Genomic DNA, 24,593 nt, shown 5'->3' on the forward strand with positions numbered 1-24,593 from the left:
CCCACCTACCTCCTACCTCCCTTCCCCCTACCCTCCTACCCTCCTACCCTCGAGGTATTCTATTTTCCTGTTTGTTTGTTTTTCGCCTGTTGCATTTCTCTCTCTCTCTCTCTCTCTCTCTCTCTCTCTCTCTCTTTTTTCCTCCTTGTCTCTTTCTCTCTTTAATTCTTTTCTCTCTCTCTTTATTCTCTCTCTTTATTCTCTCTCTCTTTTGTTTTTCTCTTTTGTTTTTTTCTCAATTTTTCGCGCGCTATAAATTGAGGATTATAAATAATTGAATAATTCCTCTTTGGAAAAAAACATCACTTCTTTTTCTTTTTTACAACCAAAATTGAATCCTTCTCTTTAGATTTATTTTACTATACTAAGTTTATTATACAATGGCACCAAAAGCAGAAAAGAAACCAGCTTCAAAAGCTCCAGCTGAAAAAAAACCAGCCGCTAAAAAGACTTCCTCTTCAACCGATGGTGGAAAAAAGAGATCTAAAGTGAGAAAGGAAACTTACTCTTCTTATATCTACAAAGTCTTGAAGCAAACACATCCAGATACAGGTATTTCTCAAAAGGCAATGTCTATTATGAACTCTTTTGTTAACGATATTTTCGAAAGAATTGCTAGTGAAGCTTCAAAATTGGCTGCTTACAATAAAAAATCAACCATTTCCGCAAGAGAAGTCCAAACTGCAGTTAGATTGATTTTACCTGGTGAATTGGCTAAACACGCGGTTTCAGAAGGTACTAGAGCTGTGACAAAATACTCATCAGCTACTAACTAATCATTATTGATCCATACACTCACGCACAACACTCATGCACACATTCACACTCATGCACACAGGTCCATAATCATCAAATCACTCCTTTTCATCATCAAATCAAAACACTCTTTTTTCATCATCACCTCAACAACAACAACAAAAACAACCTTATTTTCACTTCTTTAAATTATCTAGCTAATGATATATGTTTTTATTTAGTTATTTATGTATATTAATATACCAATGTTTTCAAACACTTCTTTTTTTTTCATTTTCTCAACAACCAACCAACCTTGTCTTTACTTAATTTCACTTTTTTCAATAATCTTTGACATTCCGAAATTACTATAGCTAGTGGTGGCAGCTAGTGTGCTCCACTATCTCGCTCTCGATAGTGTTGAGAGCTGAGAGCTGAGAGCTAGTATTGAGAGCTGAGAGCTAGTATTGAGAGCTGAGAGCTAGTATTGAGAGCTGAGAGCTAGTATTGAGAGCTGAGAGCTAGTATTGAGAGCTGAGAGCTAGTATTGAGAGCTGAGAGCTAGTGTGCTCCACTATCTCGCTCTGCTCGATAGTGTCGATAGTGTCGCTTTCTATAATCTATATTCTAATTGTCTACATACCCCCAATACTTAGCGAGCCCCCTAAATAAACCAAGACCAAGAAACTCAACAAGTTGAACAAATGATGAATGAAAAACGTATATCTACTACCATAAACAAAAGCAAATATCCACAAATACTTCATTGATAACTTCACCATTAACTCAACTTTTTTGTCCCCCGCCTTCATTTCTCTGATTGATCCATTATATTTAACAAGAATAAGGATCGGTAGTATCAGCAAGACATTATGATGAGAACTAAATGGAGTTTTCCAATTCACCGCTAAATTGTGAATAAACACAATTAATATCGGCACATTTATAGGTAAAATCCATAGCATCATCATCAACCAACTTATTTGATAGTTGGATATCGTCAGGTGTGTATTATTTTTGCCGGGCCAGTCTTTAAGCACGTTGATAACTTGAATGAAACATGATAATAAGTAGACTATTTGATATGGAATGTAAAACGAAATTAGTATCAACACAAGGAAAATTATAAACATTTGCAAACAAGTCGTCGTTCTCGTCTTTGTCCTTGTCGTCATCATCACATGTGGGTTTGCTTTGAAAAAGCGCAATTTGAACAAATCCAAATTGCGTACAAAGTTGATGCATTCGCCTATCAAAATCAACGCAAAATATGACATGGCAACAACAAAACTGGAAACAAAATAAAGGATTATACCAACTACTGTGAAACTCTCCTTCAACCCCAAATATAATAGATTTACATCAAATACACTGCCTTTCAATGCTGGTGACTTTCCAACTTGTAATAAAGCAGGATTGCAGGTTAACAAAAGTTGCTTAATACCAGGCATATTGACCAAAACGTTAAAAAACATCAACACAAGTGCAATCAACCACCACCAATTCAGGTTCAAATAAATTAAAGTATGCCAAAATGAAGGCATTTTCTCAACTTGATAAAATTGCAAGGAAAGCACGAGTGCACATATGCCTATATTGAATGCAATTATCGTTAATCTATATCTCAAGATTAGCAATTTCAAACTAGATAGATAATCAACCTGTATAAATAATTTCAACTCTTCTCTTTTGTCACAATTCGACGACCAAATTTGTAGATTCATCGCATGGTTATCATGAGTATTGTTGTATGGCACATATGGCGCTATTCCATGCATTGTTAGTTCAATCGACTCCCTGACATTGAGAAACCATTTGCTTTCAAATGGTTCCTGTGTATACTGTCGTATGAATGGATTATACTGGACACCTTCCAAACAGCCTTCGAAATGAGCTTTATATACTAATAAACTGTTCCAAGCTTGAGGAATGGACAAATCAATCATTTGTGGCCTATTGAAAGGTAACTTAATTGAGTTGCCTGTGGTTAACATACTGAATGTATTTCCACGCATTGTGTATTTTGTTTCAAATGTAGACAATTCCATACTAATAAACTGGGTATCTTCAACATTCTCAATAATGATACAGTTGTACATTTTTAAAAGTTCAGAATCCAATTCTACACTGTAAAATGGCTGTTTATCACCATTATACGATGAGTCAGATATGTCATTTACACCCTTGGAGAAATTCGGCACTATGTTTTGTCTCGATTCCATCGATGAACAAAATAAACGCTGCTGCTCTTCATCAGTGTTATCTGTCAAGCACAATTGAATAGAAAATCCTCCTTCTTTAATCGGCACTGATGATAATAATGAAAAATGTATCTCTTTGTTGCCATTCTTTTCCCATTGGAATATACTCCTTTTGCCCAACTCTTTTCCTCGAGTATACCTTTTATTCAATTTTAATACCTGACCCAGACTCCTCAATCGATGGCGTTTTTCCAACACTTGATTTTCGTGAACATATTGCTCAAACCCACTTAAAAAATACAGTTTAAAAACATTCATCCTCTGCGTTAACCAATTCTCCTTTTCATTTCGCTCCAAATGGACAATATCAAGTAATGCATAAGCAATTCTAGTTCTCAATTGCTGGCACCAAACAATAGCCAAATGATCAATAGGTGTCCATACTAATGGAATCCCAGTAGTGAAACTAGTAAATCCATTCAGTTCAGGGACAATGTATCCCAAAGTAGTGTAATCTGCAGGTAAAGTAAAATCTAATGCTCCTCCCGTAATGGAAACTAGTGCAATATTAGCTAGTCTCTCATGTGCAATCTCGTCTACTTTTTTTGATGATGATAACTCTTTATTCGTCGAGAACCCCAATTGCCAAAACTTATCCACCGCTGAGTAAATCTTGATCAAGTCGCCGTCAAAAGTCAACGGTGAAGCAGAATGAGGAGAACTTAACGTGATAATAGTCTCTATTGAATCTTGTTGGTAATTGGGCAATGTTAGCATTATCCTGCTCACAATGCCGCCCATGGAGTGACCAATAAGAATGACTGACTTGGGAGCAGTGTCTTTCTGGTTCTGCCGCTTTTTATATAAGCCAATTATAAATTTGACCACTTCATTAGCAAACTCAGCTTGATCTAATATAGTCCGTCCATGGAACGCGGTGAAATCCTCATTAAAATCAATAGTGAAAAAGTCCAATCCTGGTAATTTACCCCCCTCCTCCTCCTCCTCTTTCCTCTCGTGATAATATAGATCAGCGGCTCTTGAAGCTATCGATCTGACTTGTCTAAAGCTCCCGGCATTTCCAGGAATGAACAAAACAGGAACACCTTCTAAATCAATACTACCATCATCATCCTTTGGTAGCTTATCCTTGCCTTGTTCTCTATACAAGTAAAAGGAGTACTTCTTAGCATAGGAAGTATATGACTCATCAAACGACTTGATTCGTGCATACGACGGATACATCCAAACTACCCGACAACTAGGTTTATCGGGACCATTCAACTTTGAATTATAGGATAATATGGTTAGAATAGTTATCAATCCACCGAGGATAAAAAAAATATAAGAAAAATACTTGTTACTTCGTAGTAAACACGGTCGCAGCATCTTCATTGTAGTTCCAATTGGGGCAGCTACACTATATTGGGGCCCTTCACTTGCTAAAGGGGAGAAAAGGGACGGAAAAGAAGGTCAATTGTCACTGGGGGGAGGGGAATACCAACAACAACTACTACTACAAACCTGTGAAAGAATTTTGTATTGTATGCGATGCCGTACAATACAAATTTCCACTGCTACCATGTGTCTAAAAACAGACACATGATAAACAATCATTGAACCAGGCATGGGCACAGGCACAGGCATGGGCACAGGCATAGACACAGGGATGGGTATAAACACAGGGATGGGCACAGGCACAGGCACAGGCACAGGCACAAGCACAGGCACCAGTAGGCGCGCTCAATTGGGAAGTAATAATGTATATGCATTCACATATATAAATACAAACCTCTCATTATCTGTCTAACTTTATCTCAATTCAAAAACTCTTCTCTCCCTTCCTCTCCTTTATCTGCTACTACTACTACTGCTGCTGCCACTACTATTACTACTCTCTCTCTCTCTCTCTTAGTTGGGTTACTCACAATAATCCTATTCCGCTTTCTCAAGAGTATAATCATTAACCAATTTATAGCTATCAATCACAGCAAAAACCTTTTGAATATGGGACCAGCCTTCCTTGATGATTGGCTGATTCAAATCATTAACAAATTGGTCAATTGCATTTTTAATCACCTTAAGATAGTTCCTGGTAAATGGACTAACTTCGTATCTCTTTTTAGTAAATACCAAATAAACCAACACGGGACTTAATGATCTTTTTCTAAATGTAAACATTCTAATCAAGAGCCAAATCAATGTAATCAATTCAATGCCACTGGCAACTTGAATAGATTTCGCATTATTAGCACTAACAAAACTAGTGATATACTTGGATATAATGCTTTTTTCTAATCCAAATATTGGCAATAAGTTACCGCTTGTATAAGCCAATACGTGAAATATCGAAAACACAAAATAAGGAATCAAAGTTATCCAAACATAGGGCCTGAGAAATAACAAGAATCCACCCAACAACAAATAATGAGTATTATCATCCTTGATCAATAATGTAAATCTAAATCCATTAGTTTGAATCAATTGGAAAATTAATATACCAAAAGATATCAAGACCCCGATCAATGTAATAAAGTAAAATGGTTTATAAAATGATGGAAAAAAATCTAAATATGTCAATGAATACAACAAGAATCCCAATATGGTCAAGACATTACCTACAAACCACGCAAATTGGGTGGTTTGTACTGTTTGAAGTAGCTTTCCCTTCTCAAATTTGATTGCAGGTGCTGGCGATGAAGACGCACTTGCACTAGATTCCGTAGATGGTTCAGCTGTCATTTAACCTGTGGGCCCCCGACTAACACTATCAAAATAAAATTGAAAAAAAGAAAAAAAAACCAAAATCTAGAACTAGTAATACCACCCAATAGATATGATTCCTCAATGGGTCAGTTTCTAATTCGCTTAAATTGAGCCAGGAAAAAAGTCTGGTATATTGTATTCCGTATTCCGTATACTCTTTACCCTATACTTTAACAATCAAGCTTGTACTGAACAACTAGACACAACTTACCTTGATGATTAAATGGCGATATTAAAAGGAGAAGAAAGTAAATTGAAAATTGAGAGAAAAAAATTAATTGCCCTTTTTTTTTTACCCCCTTTGCTTCAACTTTCCTTTGTTGAAAAACTCTCTTCCTCGGCCTCGCCCTTGCCATTCCCTCGCCCCTCCACCCCATTAATTTTACTTCTCTCGCCCCACCCCCCATTAATTTTACTTCTCTCGCCCCACCCCCCACGGCATTATTTTTCCTTTTTTCGCCCAGCAAAGTGTTATTTCCACCCCTCTTGCAACTTTACAGTAGCAATAATAAAGAAAAAGCTCGTCTCTGTTCTCTTGTTTGCTCCTGTCAACTGGTACAATTTCAGTTCAACAGAACACTACAACCGCTACCGCCATAGCCACACTATACCATCAACGCAAACCAATTGAGGGTCATTACCTCATGCAAACCAATTGAGTGTTCATTACCTCATGCAAACTAAGCAAGAAGAAGAAACCACTTACTACTGTTTCTTCGCTACCATGTGTCCTTTAATACCCCCCAGTCCTTCACTTACAAAGAGTAACGTAACGCCATCACTTGCAATGTAGATTCACTTGCAATATAGAATCACTTGCAGTAATCTTCAATTGTCATAGAATCACTTGCAGTAATCTTCAATTGTCATAGAATCACTTGCAGTAATCTTCAATTGTCATAGGACTCGGCAAAAAAAGGTCAGCTCAATTTCAAGCAAAGAATGATTTTTCCAGCTTAGATCAATCAGGTGATATTCAGTTTAGTCCTGATATCTAGTGGAGAGAAGCGTTTAGTCCTTTTTCTAATTACCAGCCTCGTTGTGGTCTTACTACTTTTCACATGCTTCTGGATATCAAATTCACTGTAGTAAAAATCATATACTATACAAGTAACTAACTATACACTTTATCATTCTTTCTCTTTAGTAAAAAAAAAAAAAAAAAAAATGGGTAAAAAGGTAGTAGGTTAGGTAAAAACAAAAAGGGAAAACGATGGGGCTAGATGTTTTTAACGTAAGAACCCTTTACGTGTCTTGGTTGGAGCAGAAACTGGAGCTGGTTGTTCTGGAGGCAATAATTTTTGTTTTTCCAATTGTTGTTTCTTTTCTTCTAATAATTTAATCTGTTTAGTCAATTTATCCTTCATTTCTTTATGTCTAGCAAATAAATCAGCTTCTGATCTTTGCAATTTCTTCTCCTTTTCACTAACTTTTTGTTGGAAAACCAGTTTCATTTCTGCTTCCATCTTGGCCAATTTCGCTTCATGTAATGCTCGTTCTTCTTCTTGTTTGGTTAATGGATCAAATTCCTTAAACACTGAATCATCTTGCTCGATACCCATTCTCTTCAATTTCTCGGTTCGGTAGTTCTCATACAACTTATTCGAAGTTGTTTCTTTCAATTCTTCCAAAAAGTTACGGATTAGCAATTGGCGTAACTGGACAAAATCATTGTGGTCTTCATTGTCAACTTCAATTATTCCCCATGGGTATTTTCTGCCTCTAACTAATCTACCGTCGCTGGTTTGTACCTCTTTGGTTGATCCAATTACAGCAAATGGGAATTTGTTAATAATTTGATTAGTATTAGCAATATTTTCTTCGTCATCATTTTCAAAATCAGCAGGCTTGAAAATCTTGATCCCTTGGTGGTGAATATCTTGCAATATGGCCTTTTTGAACTGTTGAATCTCTTCATCGGTCAATGTGTCTGATTTTGCGATGATTGGTATCAAATTAACCTTTTCATGAACTTGTTTCATTAATGTGATATCCAAGCTTCTCAACGTGTGTCCTGTTGGCTCAATAAAATATAAAAACGCGTGAACTCTATTATCAACAACTGTTGATCTGTTAATCCTTGACTCGGCTTCTAAATATGAATCGAATCGACTATTGATTTCATCAACTATTGGTTTCCAAGAATCAAAATTGTTTATAGATTCACCAAATCCTGGAGCGGTTATGATACTCACCTTTAGCTTAACGCCATTCTCTTCAATCTCGGCTTGTGTTGTTTTGATCCTGACATTGCTGCTGGTGCTATTGATACCATCACCGTTTCGGGCCAGTGATTTGGTTTCTGCTGTTTCAGTCCCCTCAATGTCTTCGCCACCATTTTCATCAACGTCATCGTCCTCGGCGTCATTGCCATTGCTACCGAAACCATTACTATCAAACTCATTTCTATTTTTATTATTCATCATATCACGGTTGAAAAGCGTATTGATTAATGTTGATTTGCCCAAACCCGCCTCTCCAATAGCCATAACATTCAAAGTAAAGCCTCTTCTCACTGATTTTCTGTGCCATTGCTTGGGTAAATTGGCAAACCCAACATATCCGTTCAAAACTTTTTTTATTATTTTGATATCTTGTGGTAAGTTACCTGCAGAATGCAGTGTATGGTGGTGTTCAGCTACTAAATAGTCAAAAGAAAAAGAGGGGGGAGCATTGTCTGTTAGTAACACCATAATAAAATTTCTTAAACCTGTATATACAACTTCAACTCAGATACATACCAGTACTCATGGCTCATATAAAAACTATTCCAACTCTTATAGGAGAATAAGAGATTTGTTTTTCTTTGTGTGGTGTCTTTTGATTCCAAAACGAAAAAAAAAAAAAAAAAAAAAATTAAAAAAATTAAAAAAATTGACGACGTGTGCAAAGGAGAAAAAGAGTCACGTGTGTAAATACACGATTATGGTCACGTGAGTGGAGGAGTGTAACAGATAAAGAGGTGTTAATAGAGATGTGATTGTGTATTTATTTAGCCATGTGTGTGAATAGGGGTAGAAGAAGGGATGTTCACGGGTTGGATTTTTTTTTCCCTGGCTAAGCGAGTAGTTTAGCACTTGTTTGCAAAGGTTGATATAGTAGTAGCGACCTATAAGGTCTCTGGTTTAGTGGGGGGGGCGAGAGAGAAAGCGAGAATTGTCGATAAAAGTTGGTCACGTGAGTAAATACACGATCCCATTCCTCTATTACCACCTCTTTATCTGTTACATTACACCCCCTTTACTCACGTGACTAAATACACGATCCCATCCCTCTATTACGCCCCTTTATCTGTTACGTTACACCACACTCCTTCACTCACGTGAGTAAAGCCAACAAATGTAATCGTGTATTTAGTCACGTGAGTAAAGGAACAGAGATGTTCAAATTTAGACAGAGTTTGATTTTTCCTGGCTTAGCGAGTAGTTTAGCCTTGTTTGCAAAGGTTGATAGTAGCGACCTATTAGGTCTGCTTGGGGCTGTGTTTTTTTTTTTAGCTTGTACAAGTTGTATGTGAATTATGGCACTAGAATTATGTTTACTTAAACTGAGATACTTTTCGCGCTAGTAGCTGCAGTATATTCTGTACTATACTCTCTCTACAATCTGTACCATCTGTACTCTCTACTACCTGTACTATTTGTACTCTCTACTACCTGTACTCTTTACATACTGTTCCACTAGCTCGCCTCGTTCTCTAGTGTCACTTGATTTGTGTTATTTTTCAAATTTCTTTGAGTCCTCAAATAATTTAAAGATTTATTGCGAAAAACATACCAATTTCTTGTTAAAAACAAAACTTTACCAATTCACTACGTTAAAGTTGCAACATCATCTGCATGGTAGAATATAGATTTAGAAAACGACACCATCGACCGACACTATCGAGCAGAGCGAGATAGTGGAGCACACTAGCTGCCACCAACACTAAAAAACCAATTCTCTACTATTGATTATACACCACTAAAATCAACCTTTCTCAGAAACTTCTCCCACTTTTCTCAAATTTTTCTCGCAACATATCTTCCCACATCTCTTCCCACATCTCTTCCCATGTCCCCTTCAACTCTTCTTCAATTGTTCTAATAAAAATTCCAAAGCAAACTTGGCAAAATCACTCATAAGTTGAGCACGTTCATAATTCCCCATTTTTTTACTTGTTGAGGAATCGCCGTTTGGACCAGTAAACCCAATAAATACCGTGCCCACATCCGCGCTTTTAGGTTTCTTCTCCTTGGATTTGCCCTCCTTGGGTTTACCCTCAGATTTATCCTCCTCCTCCTCATCATCAATTGACAAATTGGTAGATGGGCCGGCAAATCCTGTTTCCGATAAAACAAACGTTGAACCCAATTCGTATTTGGCAGTTCTTGCTAACTTCAAAGCAACTTGTTCACTTGGACCCATATAATTTGAAATCTCATCCTTGGACCAGCCCGACAATTTCAATCTCTGCTTCAACGAGTATAGTAGCTTACCACCAATATAAAAATCCGATGCTCCTGGCACCGTGACAATATAAGCTGATATTAAACCACCACATGCTGCTTCGGAAATTGCGAGAGTTTGCTTCCTCAATCGTAGGATCCTCGCTATCTCATTGACTGTTTCTTTGATATCATCCGGTGGGAATGTCATTGAACTTGTTGTCGCCGTTTAGTCACCTAATCACTTGAGAACAACCTTACCACTCGTGCATAGCTGAAAATAAAAATCGCGAGTTTTTTTTTTTTTTTTTTTTTTTTTTTCCACTTTTTCTTCGGCACTTGTTTAGTGGCAAAAGAAAATTGAACAATACCAACCAAGACTTAAAATTCAACAGTTGAGGCCAACTGAGTAGACAGACTGGATAGCAATTGGATAATAAGTTGATATTTGGTACTAAGAGAATGGCACCTACAAAGTCCTTAAAGTTTCATGCTGGCAAAGTTCAATACGACGAAGAGACGAATCGATGCACGCCATTACCATATAAGGGAGTAATCTCAATAAAACCCAGTATAGAAGATCCCGAGTTTCTAGATTTCACATGGACACCAAAACAAGACCAAACGCAACAGCTTAACCAACTCAATTTCCCCAGTACCCATCCATCGTCCTCATCATCATTATCTCAAGTTAATGGTTCTACTGCAGTGGAAAAGGATGAATTATTGTTAATGCCAGGAGATGTAACTATTAGGGTCATCAAATCATGTAATACGGGCAGGGTGTTTGCATTGACGTTTATGTCCAGCGGTGCCAAGTATCTCTATTGGTTGCAGGATGTAGGAGATATCGATCATTTGAACAAATTCACTGAAAAGGATAATAAGATAATACAGCAGATCTCCGACCTTGTAACCGTTAACGAGGATGAGGATGATGAGGATGATAACAATGACGATGAGCAGCAACGGAAGCCAGGAGATATTGAAATGGGCGAACCTATCAAAACGTAAGTAAATCTTTTATCCTTTTTCTGTTTTGTTTAATCTACTTTTTATAATACAGAATGTTTTATTTGATTTTGCTAACCCTCATTTATTTTTTGTAGACAAGAGATGAAAAAGAATGAGCTGGATTCAACCCAGTCACAGTCACAGTCACAAATCAAAACACCAATAGGTTCAATATCATCGGTATTGGATATCCCTACAATTGAAGCTCATTTATCCAAATTGTCCACTAAAGAGTTGAAAGAAAAGTATTTTGATTATTTACCTCCTTCAATCGCATCAAATCCAACAAAGGACCAGATAATCAATGATGTTATAAGAAGTGGGTTTTACCAGCAATGTGAACAGAAATTAAGTCAACTGTTAACTGGAGGTAATGGTGCTGGATATCTTTTAGCGCAAAGTTTGAAATACGATTACCAAGGTGAAGGAATTGAGAATTTTTTGAATGGTATTAGAGATGTAGCTGAAAAAGAGAAGAAGGAGAAGGAGGAAAAGTAGGAGGAAAAATCATAAAAGTCAGATGCAATCCACGAGGAATCTATTCACGATAGGTAAACAATTATTGGGTAATTTGCCCTCTGCTCAATAACATCTCTACTTCTCTCGCATGCTCCACTATCGAGCAGAGCGAGATAGTGTTGTAACAAGCTACTAACTATTGCTCCACTATCGAGCAGAGCGAGATAGTGGGCAGCTAGTCAGTGTGTAACAGAGCTACCAAGCTACCATGTGTTGCTCAATAGTGTCGGTAGTCAGTGCTGTTTCACCAGCTCGCTTCGCTCGATAGTCAGTGCTGCTTCACTAGCTCGCTTAGCTCGCTTTGCTCGATAGTCAGTGCTGCTCCACTAGCTCGCTTCGCTCCCTAGTGTCGGGAACGTCATTTCTGATTTGCAACCATTTAACTTACATTGGCTTGCAATGTGTTTTCGGGCAAATCACACGACGACCGCAAAACGATTGCTAAAAACGGGCCTGTCAAATTACGTCACCATCCTCATCAGAATCACACTTGCTTTGATGTTTATCAAAAAGACAGAGATAGACGCAGAGATAATTTCTCGAACATCATACATAACAATTACGTTGACATAAACATCTCTGGTTGAAATTTGCTTAAAAAGAAATACACACTGTTGGTTACTTGGTTTTGACTTTACTCGCAAGTACATATATAAGCGAGTATCAGCACAAGGGTAAACTCTTGAACCCTATCGCGCACACACATGTATATAATTATATATAGAGAGAAATAGAAATTAATAATTACACCATGAGTAAGGATAAAATAGATTTATATACACAACCGGAAGGGCAAGAATTACCCAGACGAACAGTTGAAGAATCAGCTAGAGAGAAAATAGAAATGCTAATAGAAAAACACCCAATTGTACCACCAGAGCTAGATGATACAGCGAATGATTCGAAAATAGCGAAAAAAAAAGTTCTAAAAGATGTTGAGCGCTCTCAATATATAACATATTTCAACAATCAAATTGATAGAGGAGCGGGAAACGAGCAGAGTGAAGAAAAAGTGGGCGAGGATGAAATCGAAGAGTACGTGGGGAACGAGCAAAATGAGTTTGAACTGGATACGAATTTAGACGAAGACGGATTGGAGATACCCCAGGGTAAAATCCCTTTAGATAGTCAATTTTCAACAGCTGAACTTGAGAAAATCGTCGATGTTTGTAAAGACCAAGGTATATTGAAAGAAAATGTTGATTTGAAGATAGTTGAGCAGGGGGAATTGGGCGATAAAATAAGGATAACCGATATCGGGTCATAAGACGAGCAAAGCGAGTCTAGTCGAAAGAGAGAAGAGACTATCTAGAACAATGACCACTAATAAACTGAGCTAATAGAGAAGTTTGAAATATTATTGTCCTAGTGAACAAATTGTATTTATTTTTCTCTCTTCAAAATTTGATGATTTTTTTTTTCTCACCAACTTCAAAACCACCAAATCCCCGTCAGAGAATTCTACCAATTATAGTGACGAAAATCTTCTTTTTTTTTAATATATTAAAATACTATACAAAATTCAAAATTTAGAACTGAAAAGCCTCAACCACAAGCGAAATAATATTTAATAATGATAGTCACAATCTTATATTTATCCACCAAAACCATACAAGGTTCTACCTTGTCTCTTTAATGCATAAACTACATCCAATGAAGTAACAGTCTTTCTCTTTGCGTGTTCGGTATATGTAACGGCGTCTCTGATGACATTTTCTAAAAATTGTTTTAAAACAACTCTGATTTCTTCGTAAATCAAAGCAGAAATACGCTTAACACCACCTCTTCTTGCTAATCTTCTGATAGCTGGCTTTGTTATACCTTGGATATTATCTCTCAAGATCTTTCTGTGTCTTTTAGCACCACCTTTTCCTAAACCTTTACCACCTTTTCCTCTTCCTGACATTATTACTGATTATATTTTATTAGCCTTCTAAAGAAAAGAATAAAAAGAAAGTCTAAACAGGGGGAGAAAAAAGTGTTGATGTTGAAAATGTGGGAATTAATAGTTATATATAGTGAATGACAAAGGGTAGAGAAAATTTTGGTGGGCAGCAATGTACAACGAAGGAAGAGAAACAAAGGAAGAAAGGGAGAGATAGAGAGAATGAGGTGAGGGAGGGGGGGGGAGGAAGGCGGGAGGCCGGGGCGCTAAGAATTAATTATCGTATTGTATTAATGCTGTGTTGTTGTTGTTGTTGTTGTAATTACTCAGGCGAACAAAGGAAAGAGAGGCAAATACGCGGGACTTTGTTTTGGCCAGTTTGCGACAAGAGAAGAGAAGAATGACGCAAAGACCTGGGGAAGACATGGGTGGGGAGAGAGAGAAGAGAGAGAGAGAGAGAGAGAAAGAGAAAAAGAAAAAGATCGGGTCCTAAAGTATTACCGAGTAGTGCACTTGTAACAAATATAACTACCAATAGTCCGCCTTCCTCTTCCCTCCCTGCTTAAAGACTCAAAGAAAGCAACGATAAGCCAGTTAAAAAAGTAAGTACGTTTCTTCTGTTGAGTCAAGAAGAAAAACTTAGTTTAAAGGTCCCATCGCCTCTTCTCTTTGAATAACACATGGTAGCGTATAAAATTACTTTTTGTACGCTCTTGTAACGGAACTCTGAGAACAAAACAAAAAAAAAAAGAAAGAAGCCTACGTCTTTCCTGTTGTGAGAGACCTTACCGCTACCATTCCGAGAGTTATCAATAATTTTCAGTCCTAAGTTACCTTACTATAAGGCAAGTAAAAGTGGCACAAAAGATCAAGTCAATACTCTCTTGGTAAGAAAGGATCCTTTATTTCACCTAGTGGAAAGAGAAGGAGCTGCCTATAAGCATACTACAAGAAAAAAAAAAAAAGAAAGGAGAGATAAGTCGTAGCCATTGTGATTGGGAAACCACAACATTTTGGGGAGGGGGGAGGGAGGCTCTCTCTCCCCAAACTTTGTCGGGTCGCAGATTTGTAAAAGAGAGCCAAACGGACAAATCTAATTATTTAAATTGTATTGATAATCCCTATAGATTTAGCTACCTACTCTTTTTAATTCTTCTTTTTCTTCTATTCAAACGCAATGGCTAGAACTAAACAAACAGCAAGAAAATCTACAGGTGGTAAAGCTCCAAGAAAGCAGTTGGCTTCAAAGGCCGCTAGAAAATCAGCACCATCAACAGGTGGTGTTAAGAAACCTCACAGATATAAGCCAGGTACCGTTGCCTTGAGAGAAATTAGAAGATTCCAAAAATCTACTGAGTTATTGATCAGAAAGTTGCCTTTCCAAAGATTAGTCAGAGAAATTGCTCAAGATTTCAAAACTGATTTGAGGTTCCAGTCGAGTGCTATTGGTGCTTTGCAAGAAGCCGTTGAAGCTTACTTGGTTGGATTATTTGAAGACACTAACTTATGTGCTATTCACGCAAAGAGAGTTACCATCCAGAAGAAGGATATCCAATTAGCTAGAAGATTAAGAGGTGAAAGATCATAGATGTTGAAAATGCGTGTATTTGTATGTTGAATATCATAGTCGGGAGTCGGGAGGGGGGAGTTGCTTTCAATTCATTTGTATTATTAGTTAGTTTTTAAATTAATTATTTGGTTTATTAAACAAACAATTATTAATTGTGAGGTTCTTACCTCAATTACTCTTTAAAATGTACTCATAATTCGGTAGTTGAGGTTTGCTCCCAAACCTCAACTTTATGGAAATACATTGAGAAGGTAAACTAGTTAGTAAATTTGAAGAAAAACTCTCAAACCCGTATGTTATCTAATCATCTTAGACAGGAGATCACCTGACACAAGAACCGCGTCTTACTCACTATTTGTCTTTAAAATGCTAATAATAATGCTTTGAATCATGTAGTGTGGTAGATATAAGACAACTCTCAAATGGATACTAGATGATAGGTACTTTCTTGAATAGAGAGGGTCCAGCGAAGTAAATAAAGTTTAGCATTTAGAGATACAAAAATGTCAATAATAACTTCTCAAATCAAAATTTCTCTGAAACATGTTTTTTGGAAAAATCTCACTAATACACCCTTTTAAACACCTTGATGCTCTTACAAATGTTACTTACTTTCTTTCAATAAGCTTGGTCATCTTACTTCCAAAGTACAATGATTGAATTTGAAAAACGTGAAGCTTCAGAACAAGAAACACAAATAACGACAAGCCGGAAAGTCGGACAAACCAAAAAAAAAAAGAAAAAAAAAAAAGAAACCCCACCAAATTCATAAAGTGTATTTGGGGTAGATGTATATTGAATACATTTTGCGGTGAGTAGAGAAATATCCGGGTCTGGTTATGTGATCTGGCTCGTATATCACCAGGGAGAGAAACTGTATAAAATCTTGCTCTAGCAGTCTGTAAAAAAAAAAAAAAAAAAACCAATATAAAATAGTGCTAGGTTTACATTCCCCTTTTTCAAAAACGAGCTTCACCTTCTCCTAGCGCATGTTTGATTGCATCCCGGATTGAGTGCCAGTCCAATACAAAATACTCTTGTCGTTCATTCTGTATATGAACTTCGTATTACTAGAGCTTACAACGGTACCTTGAAGAGAAGGAGGATAATGTATATAAAATATCCCTGAAACAAAACCTCTAGTTTCATGATCAATCCAATAATAAAATCGTAAAAATACAAGCACAACAACTTCTACAACAACTAGAGTACTCTAATAAAAGATATTCAGTTCTGTTCAGTGGATAAGTAGATATGACTTGGACAAAAGTCTGATCCAATCCCAACGTTTAGATTTGTATCACTCTCATATTGAAGATGCATTTTCAGGAAACAGCAATGTCGTGTTTTCAACGTATGGTGTGAACAATGTCGTTTAGACATTTATGCGAAAAGGGTTCTTTTTTTTTTACTGGTGTCGTGAAGAGTATATATACTTCAACGACAATGTCGTCACATACACTTACAATATTATCCTTATATAATCTAAATTCCCCAAAAAACTTTGAAAACACCACTGTAAACCAAATGAAAGCCTTACAAATGTTGTTCAAGATTGCATAGTGAATATATTGATACCACTTTAAAGTATAAATGGGTCATTCAGAAACTTACACTTTATATATGGGTGTAAATTTCCAAAATGACTAAGCAACTAAAAAAAACAAACTCCATAAGCAATGTCGGTCGAGATATGTTGGTTGAATCATGTCGCTCTCCTACAGTGTCCAAACACTATTATTACACTTTAAAAAAAGAAAAAAAAAAAAGTAAAAACTTGATTACTCCTATCCATCATTACTAATCAATAAGGATACGTTTGAGGTTCCTCTTCCAAAACTAATCCATTGGCTTCTTGTTCCTCTGCCATTTTCTCAAGATATGGTAACAAGACTTTTTTATACTTCTCAAACCCCTTGTATTCCTGAACGTTATCTTGCCAGCTATTCATTCCATTTAATAATCTTCTTGGTACGTAAGGCTCCTTACACAATTCTGTGATTGGCAAGAAATAAGTTCTGATTGTAAACACAATGGCTCCTGAAATTGGTAATCTTCTCAAACTTTGACGTTCGCTACGGAGATGTAGCTGGTTGATATCGGTTGCTTCGGCTGCAGTATACCAACCGACTTTTTCATCTGTTTCTTTACCAATGGAAAATGACCAAGCCAAGTCATTATCAGTTTGAATAAAATAGTTATTTCTCAAAACAGGCTGTCCAACTGGTAATCTTCTGAAAAACCTATTCATTGCTGGACCCAATTTTTGCTTATAGTCTGGCACTGGAACATCTGCAGAAAGATGAAGATCATCCAATGTCATCTGATACTTATCCTTGAGACGCCAAAATCCAGCAAGGGCAACACACCCTGCTTCAAGACTATATGAGCCTTGCTCATTTTCAACCAACACAGCAAGATCGTCTTGAATTAATTTACCAGCGGTAACTATAGGGTTGAGATTTTCCGTATCTTTCAAATCGAAAATCTCATTTGTAGCTTTGATTTCTAGGATCTTGGTGTTTTCGTCATATGAGAATAACGTTGGATATCTTTTTGGTAAGAAATTACACAATTCAAACAACAACTCCCAACATGCATCTAGAGCTTTATCACTGATTCCATAAATTTCCTTGCCCAAAGTTCCCAATCTTTTCAATTTCAAATCATGATAATATTGCCATTGATTATCCAACTCAATCCATGATTGCCAGTCCATGTTTCTAATACCCATGGTCACATGATAATGATGCTTAAAAGCACGATATGGCACTGGCTTGGTCTTGTTTATATCCCAGTTTGGATAGGCTTCAGGTACAGGTGTCTTGAATGTATAGTCAGGATCCCAATGTCCAAAAGGTCTCTCGGCATTAGCAGAGCCGGTTTTTGAGCCGGTTTTTGAAACAAACTTTGAACCTGCTGCTTTTGGATCCAATTTACTCTTTTTTTGCGACTTATCAGCTTGGAAGTTCAATTTAACCATGAAACCAGCAATGGCAACTGCAGAAATACCAAAGAGTAAAATCTGATTATCGGCGAACAAATTCAACCACACTCCTTCAGACATTATGACCAGCATCTGTTATTATGTTAAAATTTCGATAAAAGACCAATGTCAGTACTTTTTGATTTTCTTTCTTTTCTTCTTCTTCCTCCTTTTTTTTTTCCCTTCCTTTGATAAACAGTCCATTATATATATGCCTCCCCAGCTATTGCCTTGTGTATGGAGATAACGTCCTTATCTAGCTTAATCATTGTTTGGAGGAGAAGAGTGCGCATTAATTAACCGAATTAGGTTAAAATTAACATACAACATCTTGCAATTAAGATTTTTCCACCAAAGTGAATGCTACCTGATGATAATGTGAAATACGGTAGCGATAAAATTGATAAACCATGCCCTTTCTTTCCTCCTTCTCCTTTTTCCTTAGTTTGGTTACTCAATGAAATGGTGGGTAAGTAGATTTCGTATAAAATGTATAATTAAGGTAAAGTAAAGATTCTAATTAGATTGTAGAATTACCACGACTTGTGGAGAAAGGTTTTTCCAGGTCTTTCTTTTCATTGGTCCAAAAATAAATAAAATGGGATGAGGTCTAAACGATATCGCCGCTCACTTTCTTTTCACACCTCACCCCACTGAGTTTGATATTCTAAGCAGGGGGTAAAAAGGCTGCAAATAGTCCTGTCTGGATAAGATTCCAGCATATAATGTACCCCAAAACATAATCCATCCAATAATGATCAAAGTTTATGGCAAGACACCAATAGATTAGTGGGTTAAAACTAGTCACGCGGTTTAGTATTTGGACATTCCAGAACAATAACCCCGAAAATATCATTAGCAAACTAAGCACAACCAACGATGTGAGTTTTTTGTACTGTGGTAAGATGAGGCTGATTTGTTTTATAGAGACAAAATTCCATACAATTATGGGCATGGCAAGAACAAAATTAAAGGTATTGTTCACTGTCCAATAAGCCAAGAACCCATTATTCCAATAATGGCCCTGTGCGAAAGTGAATAAACACGGGATTGTATAAGTACACCAACCTTTCCTCGCAGGACAAAAAGTCAAATAATGCACAATGTTTTGAGCAACAAAAGTAACGAATAGTATCATTCCTGTGAAAATAGTAACAAGACTCATCTTGCGATTGTTATCAATTATGAAAAAATCATATAGGTCAAAGATATATAGTATACCCAATAATAGTCCATTGGCTCTGATTGTATAGTTTAATGCAATGAGTATCCCACTGATAACATACAAGGTAATACTCTTTATTGATTTGTTGCTTCGTGTAGTGATATCTTGGAAATCGACAGCTTGATAATATATATATAATGAAGCTAGTGTCAACAAATTACTCAAATTTTCGGAATAGTTTGTAGTGAGAAACACGCCAGCTGGAGATATGATCATCATTAAACCAGATATGTAGCTCATTCTTTTATTCTTGAAAATAGCATATGTGAGATAGTAGAGTAGCACACAAGATTCAAAATGGAAAACGTTTGATAGAATAATGCTAGAAAGTTGTGCTTGATAATAATTCAGGGGGGAAAGAAACCGAATTAGCTGGATCCAACCGGGACAAAAGACAAATTGGTGTTCGTATGCTATGTCATTGACAAATAAGTCATTAAAGTAAACCGAATCCCATGTTATTAATTTGTTGAGAATTTCAGTGACTATTGCATTATACGGAGACTCGAGTGATTCAATTATCAATTGTGACGACGTATCAAATTGCGACAGCGTGAAATATATTATTCCCAATTGGAATAGCTTAAGAATAGTAAATGAGCGTAATAATGTCCATATTGGCCGTTTCATCTAGAGGACAAAGCCTATCAATACCGAATGATAAAATGGAAAAAAAAATGAAAAAAATGAAAAAAATAAATAAAAAAAAAAAAATAAATTATTAGTTGATATTCTAAAGTTTAACAGGGCACTCTCTTTTCAGTTTTATGGTTTGTTCAAGAAAGATGTACCAAATATATAAAAAAAAGAGGTATGTATATATGCTTATAAATATCTAGCATCAAATACGTCGTCCTCGTTCTCTCGCTTCCTCCCAATTACTTTGTACCAAATTGAGAGCCAAATGACTTTATTATACCTTCAACAGATCGAGGATTGGATAATGTAGAAATGTCACCTAATTGATCAACTTCATTAGAACTTATCTTTCTCAAAATTCTTCTCATGATCTTACCTGATCTTGTCTTTGGCAAGTCCAACACTATGATTACCGCTTTTGGTGCCGCAAATGGACCAATAGACTTTCTAACTTGTAACACCAAATCTTTTCTTAATTGAGTTTGATCTTCACAGTCTCTAGTCTCCTCTTTTAAAGCAACAAACGCAATTACCGATTGACCGGTTATATCGTCGTTGATACCAACAACGGCAGCTTCTCCAACTCTTAAATCTTCAATTAATGCTGTTTCAATTTCAGCAGTAGACAATCTGTGGCCTGAAACGTTAACCACATCATCAACCCTACCTCTGATCCAGTAGTATCCATCGTGGTCCCTTGCTGCTCCATCTCCTGTGAAATAGTATCCTGGATATGGGTTCATATAGGTGTCCATATACTTAGCATGGTTACGATAAACAGTTCTTGCCATTGATGGCCAGTGGTCCTTGATCACCAACACACCTTCAACATCATTGCCCTTGATTTCAACTCCAGAAACAGGATCAATCAAGGCTGCTTTAATACCAAAGAATGGGTATGATGCGGAGCCTGGTTTATTAGGAGTCACACCTGCAAGTGGAGCAATTAAATGTGAACCCGATTCGGTTTGCCAATAAGTATCAGAAATATGACACTCATTTTTACCAATATGCTCATTATACCATTCCCAAATATCGGGCGAGATTGGTTCACCAACCGATCCCAAGGTTCTCAATGAAGATAAATCATATTTATGAATTTCATGTTCACCTGCTTTACGCAATAATCTAAGTGCAGTTGGCGCAACATAGAAATGAGTAGCTTTGTGCTTTTCCACAATGTGCCAAAATCTTCCATAATCGGGGTATGCTGGAGTACCTTCGAATATTATAGTTGGAATACCTAACAACAAAGGACCGTATAAAGCATATGTGTGACCTGTAATCCAACCAACGTCACCAGCAGTGAACAACACATCTTCAGGATGTACATCAAATATGTATTTTGTACTCAATGCGGCACCTAATAAATAACCAGCAGTTGAATGAACAACCCCCTTTGGTGATCCCGTGGATCCCGAAGTGTATAATAAGAATAATGGATCTTCTGAATTAACAGGTACTGGTGGTAAATATCCGGGGAATTTCGCCGTTTCTTCATCCCAATAGAAATCTCTACCTTGTTTCAACAAGATGGATGAATTATTTGTCCGCTTAAAAACAAGCACTTTTTCAATACTTGGACAATTTTGTAAAGCTTCGTCACACAACTTTTTGATGTTGACAATTTTCCCGCCTCTTTTACCCTCATCGCAAGTGATCAATGCTTTACATTGTGCATCATCAACTCTATCTTTAATAGATCCGGATGAGAAACCAGCAAATATGACTGAGTGGGCAGCACCTAATCTTGTTACTGCCATCATTGCAATAATAGCTTGTGCATTCATTGGTAGATAAATGGCAACAACGTCACCTTTACCAATACCCCAGCTTCGTAACACCCCAGCCACTTTACAGACCTCTTGTAACAATTCGCCATATGTCATAATGTACGAGTCCTGATCATCATCAGCTTCATAAATCAATGCTGGTTTATTTGGCGTTTTCAATGCATGTCTATCTATACAATTGAACGAGGCATTGAGTTCACCACCAAGAAACCAAGCGGCATTGCCATCTTGCAAAGTACCCGATTTTATAGTATGAAATGGTCTATCCCAGGATAACAATTCCTTAGCTAAGCGGCCAAAAAAGCCTTCAGAATCTTCAATTGATTCTTGGTACAACTCATGGTAATGGTTCAAATCCTTGATATAGCCTCCCTCCTTAGGTTGCCTATCGAAAAACTGTTTTGGAGTTTCTCTCAAGGGCACTCCGTTAGCTTCATGGACTACTTTATGTATCTTGGCTGAAGTCATTATGAATAGTTTTCTATTTTTTTTTTTTGTTTTGTGTGAAAGTATAAAGTGTTTACAAATGTATTCACGAGAAAGAAGAGTAAAAGGGAATTTTGCAAGATCAATGGATAACGAATGGTTTTTGCTTCTTTTGATATATGAATTGGATCAGCTCCTTCAAACACAAGCTATACTCCATATAGTATTCACCACCGATACAAAAAAAAAATGATATCCAGTCCGAGTTAACCTTATTGTTGGTTTTTTTTTTCTTTTTTCGTTTCTTTATCATCCTTTTCTATGTTTACAAAAAAAAAAAAAAAAATTATCGACAGAAAATTTTTCATTCAAAAAGCCGCTTAGACGGAGATTAATGAAGAATGTGGAACTGGAGTTACTGCGTTGCAATAAGCAGAAGGGTGAGAGAAAAGGGGCCAGAGAAGAGATAGAGCGCAAGAGGAGAGGAAGGAGGATAGGAAGGAGGAGAGGAGAGGGGAGGGGAAGTAGAAGCTTATAGATGAGCACAGAAAACAAGCCAATATCTCTTTTGACCCTGCGTTTGTTGGAAGAAAAAACTGTAGAGGTTGTTATATGAGTTACCAAACTTATAAGATTAATAACAATGCCAACTAATTGACTATTGGCCAGCTTCCGCGAACTCTACGTAAGAGCCCCCAATTGTGTAAGAATGTTGGGTGATTTTTTTTTCTTTTTTTCTTTTTTTTCTTCTTTTCATCTCATGGCCCAAAGGAAATTTTTATCGGGCAAAGGCACCCATTTACATAATCACATTTAGGACGTAAGGGATAGGGCCACACTTTTGGCGCCTCGGAGGACAGTCGATATAACGGGGTTGTATTTTTTTTTCTTCTTCTGACACTACGACTTTAGAGGACCGTTATTTTGGCTCTTGGTTGCACTTTACACAAAGAATTTAAGTGGATTCGGAGTTTTTTTTTTTGGGTATAATCAAAGAGATCTCAAAAAAAGATACAAGTAAGCGTCCATAGCGTTGTAGAGGAAGGTAGTTGATGAGTTCAAATACATTAGTCTGTGAGCCTAGTCCATTGAAGTAGAGAAGTCTACAACAGCTTCTCTACTTCTTTTAGTACTCAACAAAAATGTGCTTCTATTTTCTTTTACCTCGCAAGAGATTTGAGATCTTGTTCGAAGCACCAACAAAAAATAAAATAAAACGGTAAAACGACCACAACGGTTAAAATAGGATAAATACACGACTTTTCTTTGCAACCCTGATTTCCGAGACAAATCTGCTCTAAAAACAGGTTCTAAACGAAGTTCCGTTTAGCCTATTTTTTTTTTCTGATTTTCAAATACCCGTTTGAAAACACCGGTTGGTCAATTTCGGTTTTTCATACACTTAGAAAACACTATCGAGCAGAGCGAGATAGTGTCGGTGGTAGCTAGTGTGCTCCACTATTGAGCAAAGCGAGATAGTGTCGATAGTGTCGATAGTGTTGGTGGCAGCTAGTATGCTCCACTATCGAGCAAAGCGAGATAGTGTCGATAGTGTCAATAGTGTTGGTGGCAGCTAATGTGCACCACTATCTCGCTTGGCTCGATAGATACAAGTCATTATGCACCACTATCTCGCTTGGCTCGATAGTGTTGATAGTGTCGTCTTAGTATACAACGTGTAGAGTTAATTTTCCATATATCTCTTGTATTAAACATCTATTAATAAAGCTATAACTTTTTTTTTCCCAATAATAAATCATTAATCAAAACTATAGTACAAATTTTGTTTAAATTATGTTTCATTAGCAAAAAAAAAAAAAGGGTGTATGTGAAACAGTGTGGTGATGAAAAGGAATTTACAAGCATCTTTTTTTGTTTTCTTGTTTCTTGTTTCTTTTCTAATCAACTTCTTCAACAGTTGGACCAGATGCTTCTGGTGCAGGAGGAGCACCACCTGGGAATCCTCCTGGACCACCAGCACCAGCACCATCGCCAGGAACAGCACCAGCTTGGTAAGCCTTGGTCATTATTGGATTAGCTACACCTTCCAATTCCTTCTTACGGTCGTCAAATTCTTCTTGAGTAGCAGTTTGGTTGGAATCTAACCATGATATTGTTTCGTCAGCCGCTTTAACAACGGTTTCAATATCGCTGGCATCTAATTTGGACTTCATTTGTTCTTCATTCAAGGTAGATTTCAACGAGTAAGCATATGTTTCCAAACCATTCTTGGCCTGAACTCTGTTTGCTTCTCTTTCATCTTCTTCTTTGAATTTCTCAGCATCGCTAACCATCTTTTCAATTTCTTCTTTGGATAATCTTCCTTTATCGTTGGTAATTGTAATCTTTTGTGTCTTACCAGTACCTTTTTCCAAAGCGGAAACATTCAAGATACCATTAGCATCAA

The 24,593-nt window shown here is 36.9% G+C and overlaps 12 protein-coding genes across 12 annotated transcripts; 4 read left to right on the forward strand and 8 right to left on the reverse strand. All coding sequences in view use genetic code 12, as the record gives it.

Moving 5' to 3' along the window:
• Window positions 1–380: 380 nt before the first annotated feature.
• On the forward strand, window positions 381–776 carry KGF56_000151 (uncharacterized protein; the record flags this gene model as incomplete). Its single annotated transcript, XM_049322640.1, has 1 exon — window positions 381–776. One exon carries the CDS (start codon window positions 381–383, stop codon window positions 774–776), a length of 396 nt encoding a protein of 131 aa, XP_049182808.1.
• Window positions 777–1,370: 594 nt separating this feature from the next.
• Window positions 1,371–4,181, reverse strand: KGF56_000152 (uncharacterized protein; the record flags this gene model as incomplete). The annotated part of the gene is made up of 1 exon (XM_049322651.1): window positions 1,371–4,181. The coding sequence occupies one exon, from the start codon at window positions 4,179–4,181 to the stop codon at window positions 1,371–1,373; it is 2,811 nt and encodes a 936-aa protein (XP_049182809.1).
• A 690-nt stretch (window positions 4,182–4,871) lies between these two features.
• Window positions 4,872–5,678, reverse strand: KGF56_000153 (nucleoporin; the record flags this gene model as incomplete). The annotated part of the gene is made up of 1 exon (XM_049322662.1): window positions 4,872–5,678. The coding sequence occupies one exon, from the start codon at window positions 5,676–5,678 to the stop codon at window positions 4,872–4,874; it is 807 nt and encodes a 268-aa protein (XP_049182810.1).
• A 1,253-nt stretch (window positions 5,679–6,931) lies between these two features.
• Window positions 6,932–8,453, reverse strand: CDC3 (septin; the record flags this gene model as incomplete). The annotated part of the gene is made up of 2 exons (XM_049322673.1): window positions 6,932–8,343; window positions 8,444–8,453. The coding sequence occupies 2 exons, from the start codon at window positions 8,451–8,453 to the stop codon at window positions 6,932–6,934; spliced, it is 1,422 nt and encodes a 473-aa protein (XP_049182811.1).
• Window positions 8,454–9,764: 1,311 nt separating this feature from the next.
• On the reverse strand, window positions 9,765–10,340 carry KGF56_000155 (uncharacterized protein; the record flags this gene model as incomplete). The annotated part of the gene is made up of 1 exon (XM_049322684.1): window positions 9,765–10,340. One exon carries the CDS (start codon window positions 10,338–10,340, stop codon window positions 9,765–9,767), a length of 576 nt encoding a protein of 191 aa, XP_049182812.1.
• A 251-nt stretch (window positions 10,341–10,591) lies between these two features.
• KGF56_000156 (proteasome regulatory particle lid subunit) lies at window positions 10,592–11,641 on the forward strand (the record flags this gene model as incomplete). The annotated part of the gene is made up of 2 exons (XM_049322695.1): window positions 10,592–11,139; window positions 11,239–11,641. 2 exons carry the CDS (start codon window positions 10,592–10,594, stop codon window positions 11,639–11,641), a joined length of 951 nt encoding a protein of 316 aa, XP_049182813.1.
• Window positions 11,642–12,413: 772 nt separating this feature from the next.
• KGF56_000157 (uncharacterized protein) lies at window positions 12,414–12,929 on the forward strand (the record flags this gene model as incomplete). Its single annotated transcript, XM_049322706.1, has 1 exon — window positions 12,414–12,929. The coding sequence occupies one exon, from the start codon at window positions 12,414–12,416 to the stop codon at window positions 12,927–12,929; it is 516 nt and encodes a 171-aa protein (XP_049182814.1).
• Window positions 12,930–13,256: 327 nt separating this feature from the next.
• On the reverse strand, window positions 13,257–13,568 carry HHF1 (histone; the record flags this gene model as incomplete). The annotated part of the gene is made up of 1 exon (XM_049322717.1): window positions 13,257–13,568. One exon carries the CDS (start codon window positions 13,566–13,568, stop codon window positions 13,257–13,259), a length of 312 nt encoding a protein of 103 aa, XP_049182815.1.
• Window positions 13,569–14,724: 1,156 nt separating this feature from the next.
• On the forward strand, window positions 14,725–15,135 carry HHT21 (Hht21p; the record flags this gene model as incomplete). Its single annotated transcript, XM_049322728.1, has 1 exon — window positions 14,725–15,135. One exon carries the CDS (start codon window positions 14,725–14,727, stop codon window positions 15,133–15,135), a length of 411 nt encoding a protein of 136 aa, XP_049182816.1.
• Window positions 15,136–16,921: 1,786 nt separating this feature from the next.
• KGF56_000160 (uncharacterized protein) lies at window positions 16,922–18,196 on the reverse strand (the record flags this gene model as incomplete). Its single annotated transcript, XM_049322740.1, has 1 exon — window positions 16,922–18,196. The coding sequence occupies one exon, from the start codon at window positions 18,194–18,196 to the stop codon at window positions 16,922–16,924; it is 1,275 nt and encodes a 424-aa protein (XP_049182817.1).
• A 2,010-nt stretch (window positions 18,197–20,206) lies between these two features.
• Window positions 20,207–22,228, reverse strand: ACS2 (acetate--CoA ligase; the record flags this gene model as incomplete). The annotated part of the gene is made up of 1 exon (XM_049322751.1): window positions 20,207–22,228. The coding sequence occupies one exon, from the start codon at window positions 22,226–22,228 to the stop codon at window positions 20,207–20,209; it is 2,022 nt and encodes a 673-aa protein (XP_049182818.1).
• A 1,856-nt stretch (window positions 22,229–24,084) lies between these two features.
• Window positions 24,085–24,593, reverse strand: SSA2 (Hsp70 family chaperone; the record flags this gene model as incomplete). The annotated part of the gene is made up of 1 exon (XM_049322762.1): window positions 24,085–24,593. A coding segment is annotated over one exon (509 nt), but the record flags the coding sequence as incomplete, so codon positions are not given.

The sequence above is a fragment of the Candida oxycetoniae genome (assembly GCF_023343755.2).
Source record: "Candida oxycetoniae strain CBS 10844 chromosome Unknown scaffold43, whole genome shotgun sequence".
Lineage (NCBI taxonomy): Eukaryota > Fungi > Ascomycota > Pichiomycetes > Serinales > Debaryomycetaceae > Lodderomyces > Lodderomyces oxycetoniae.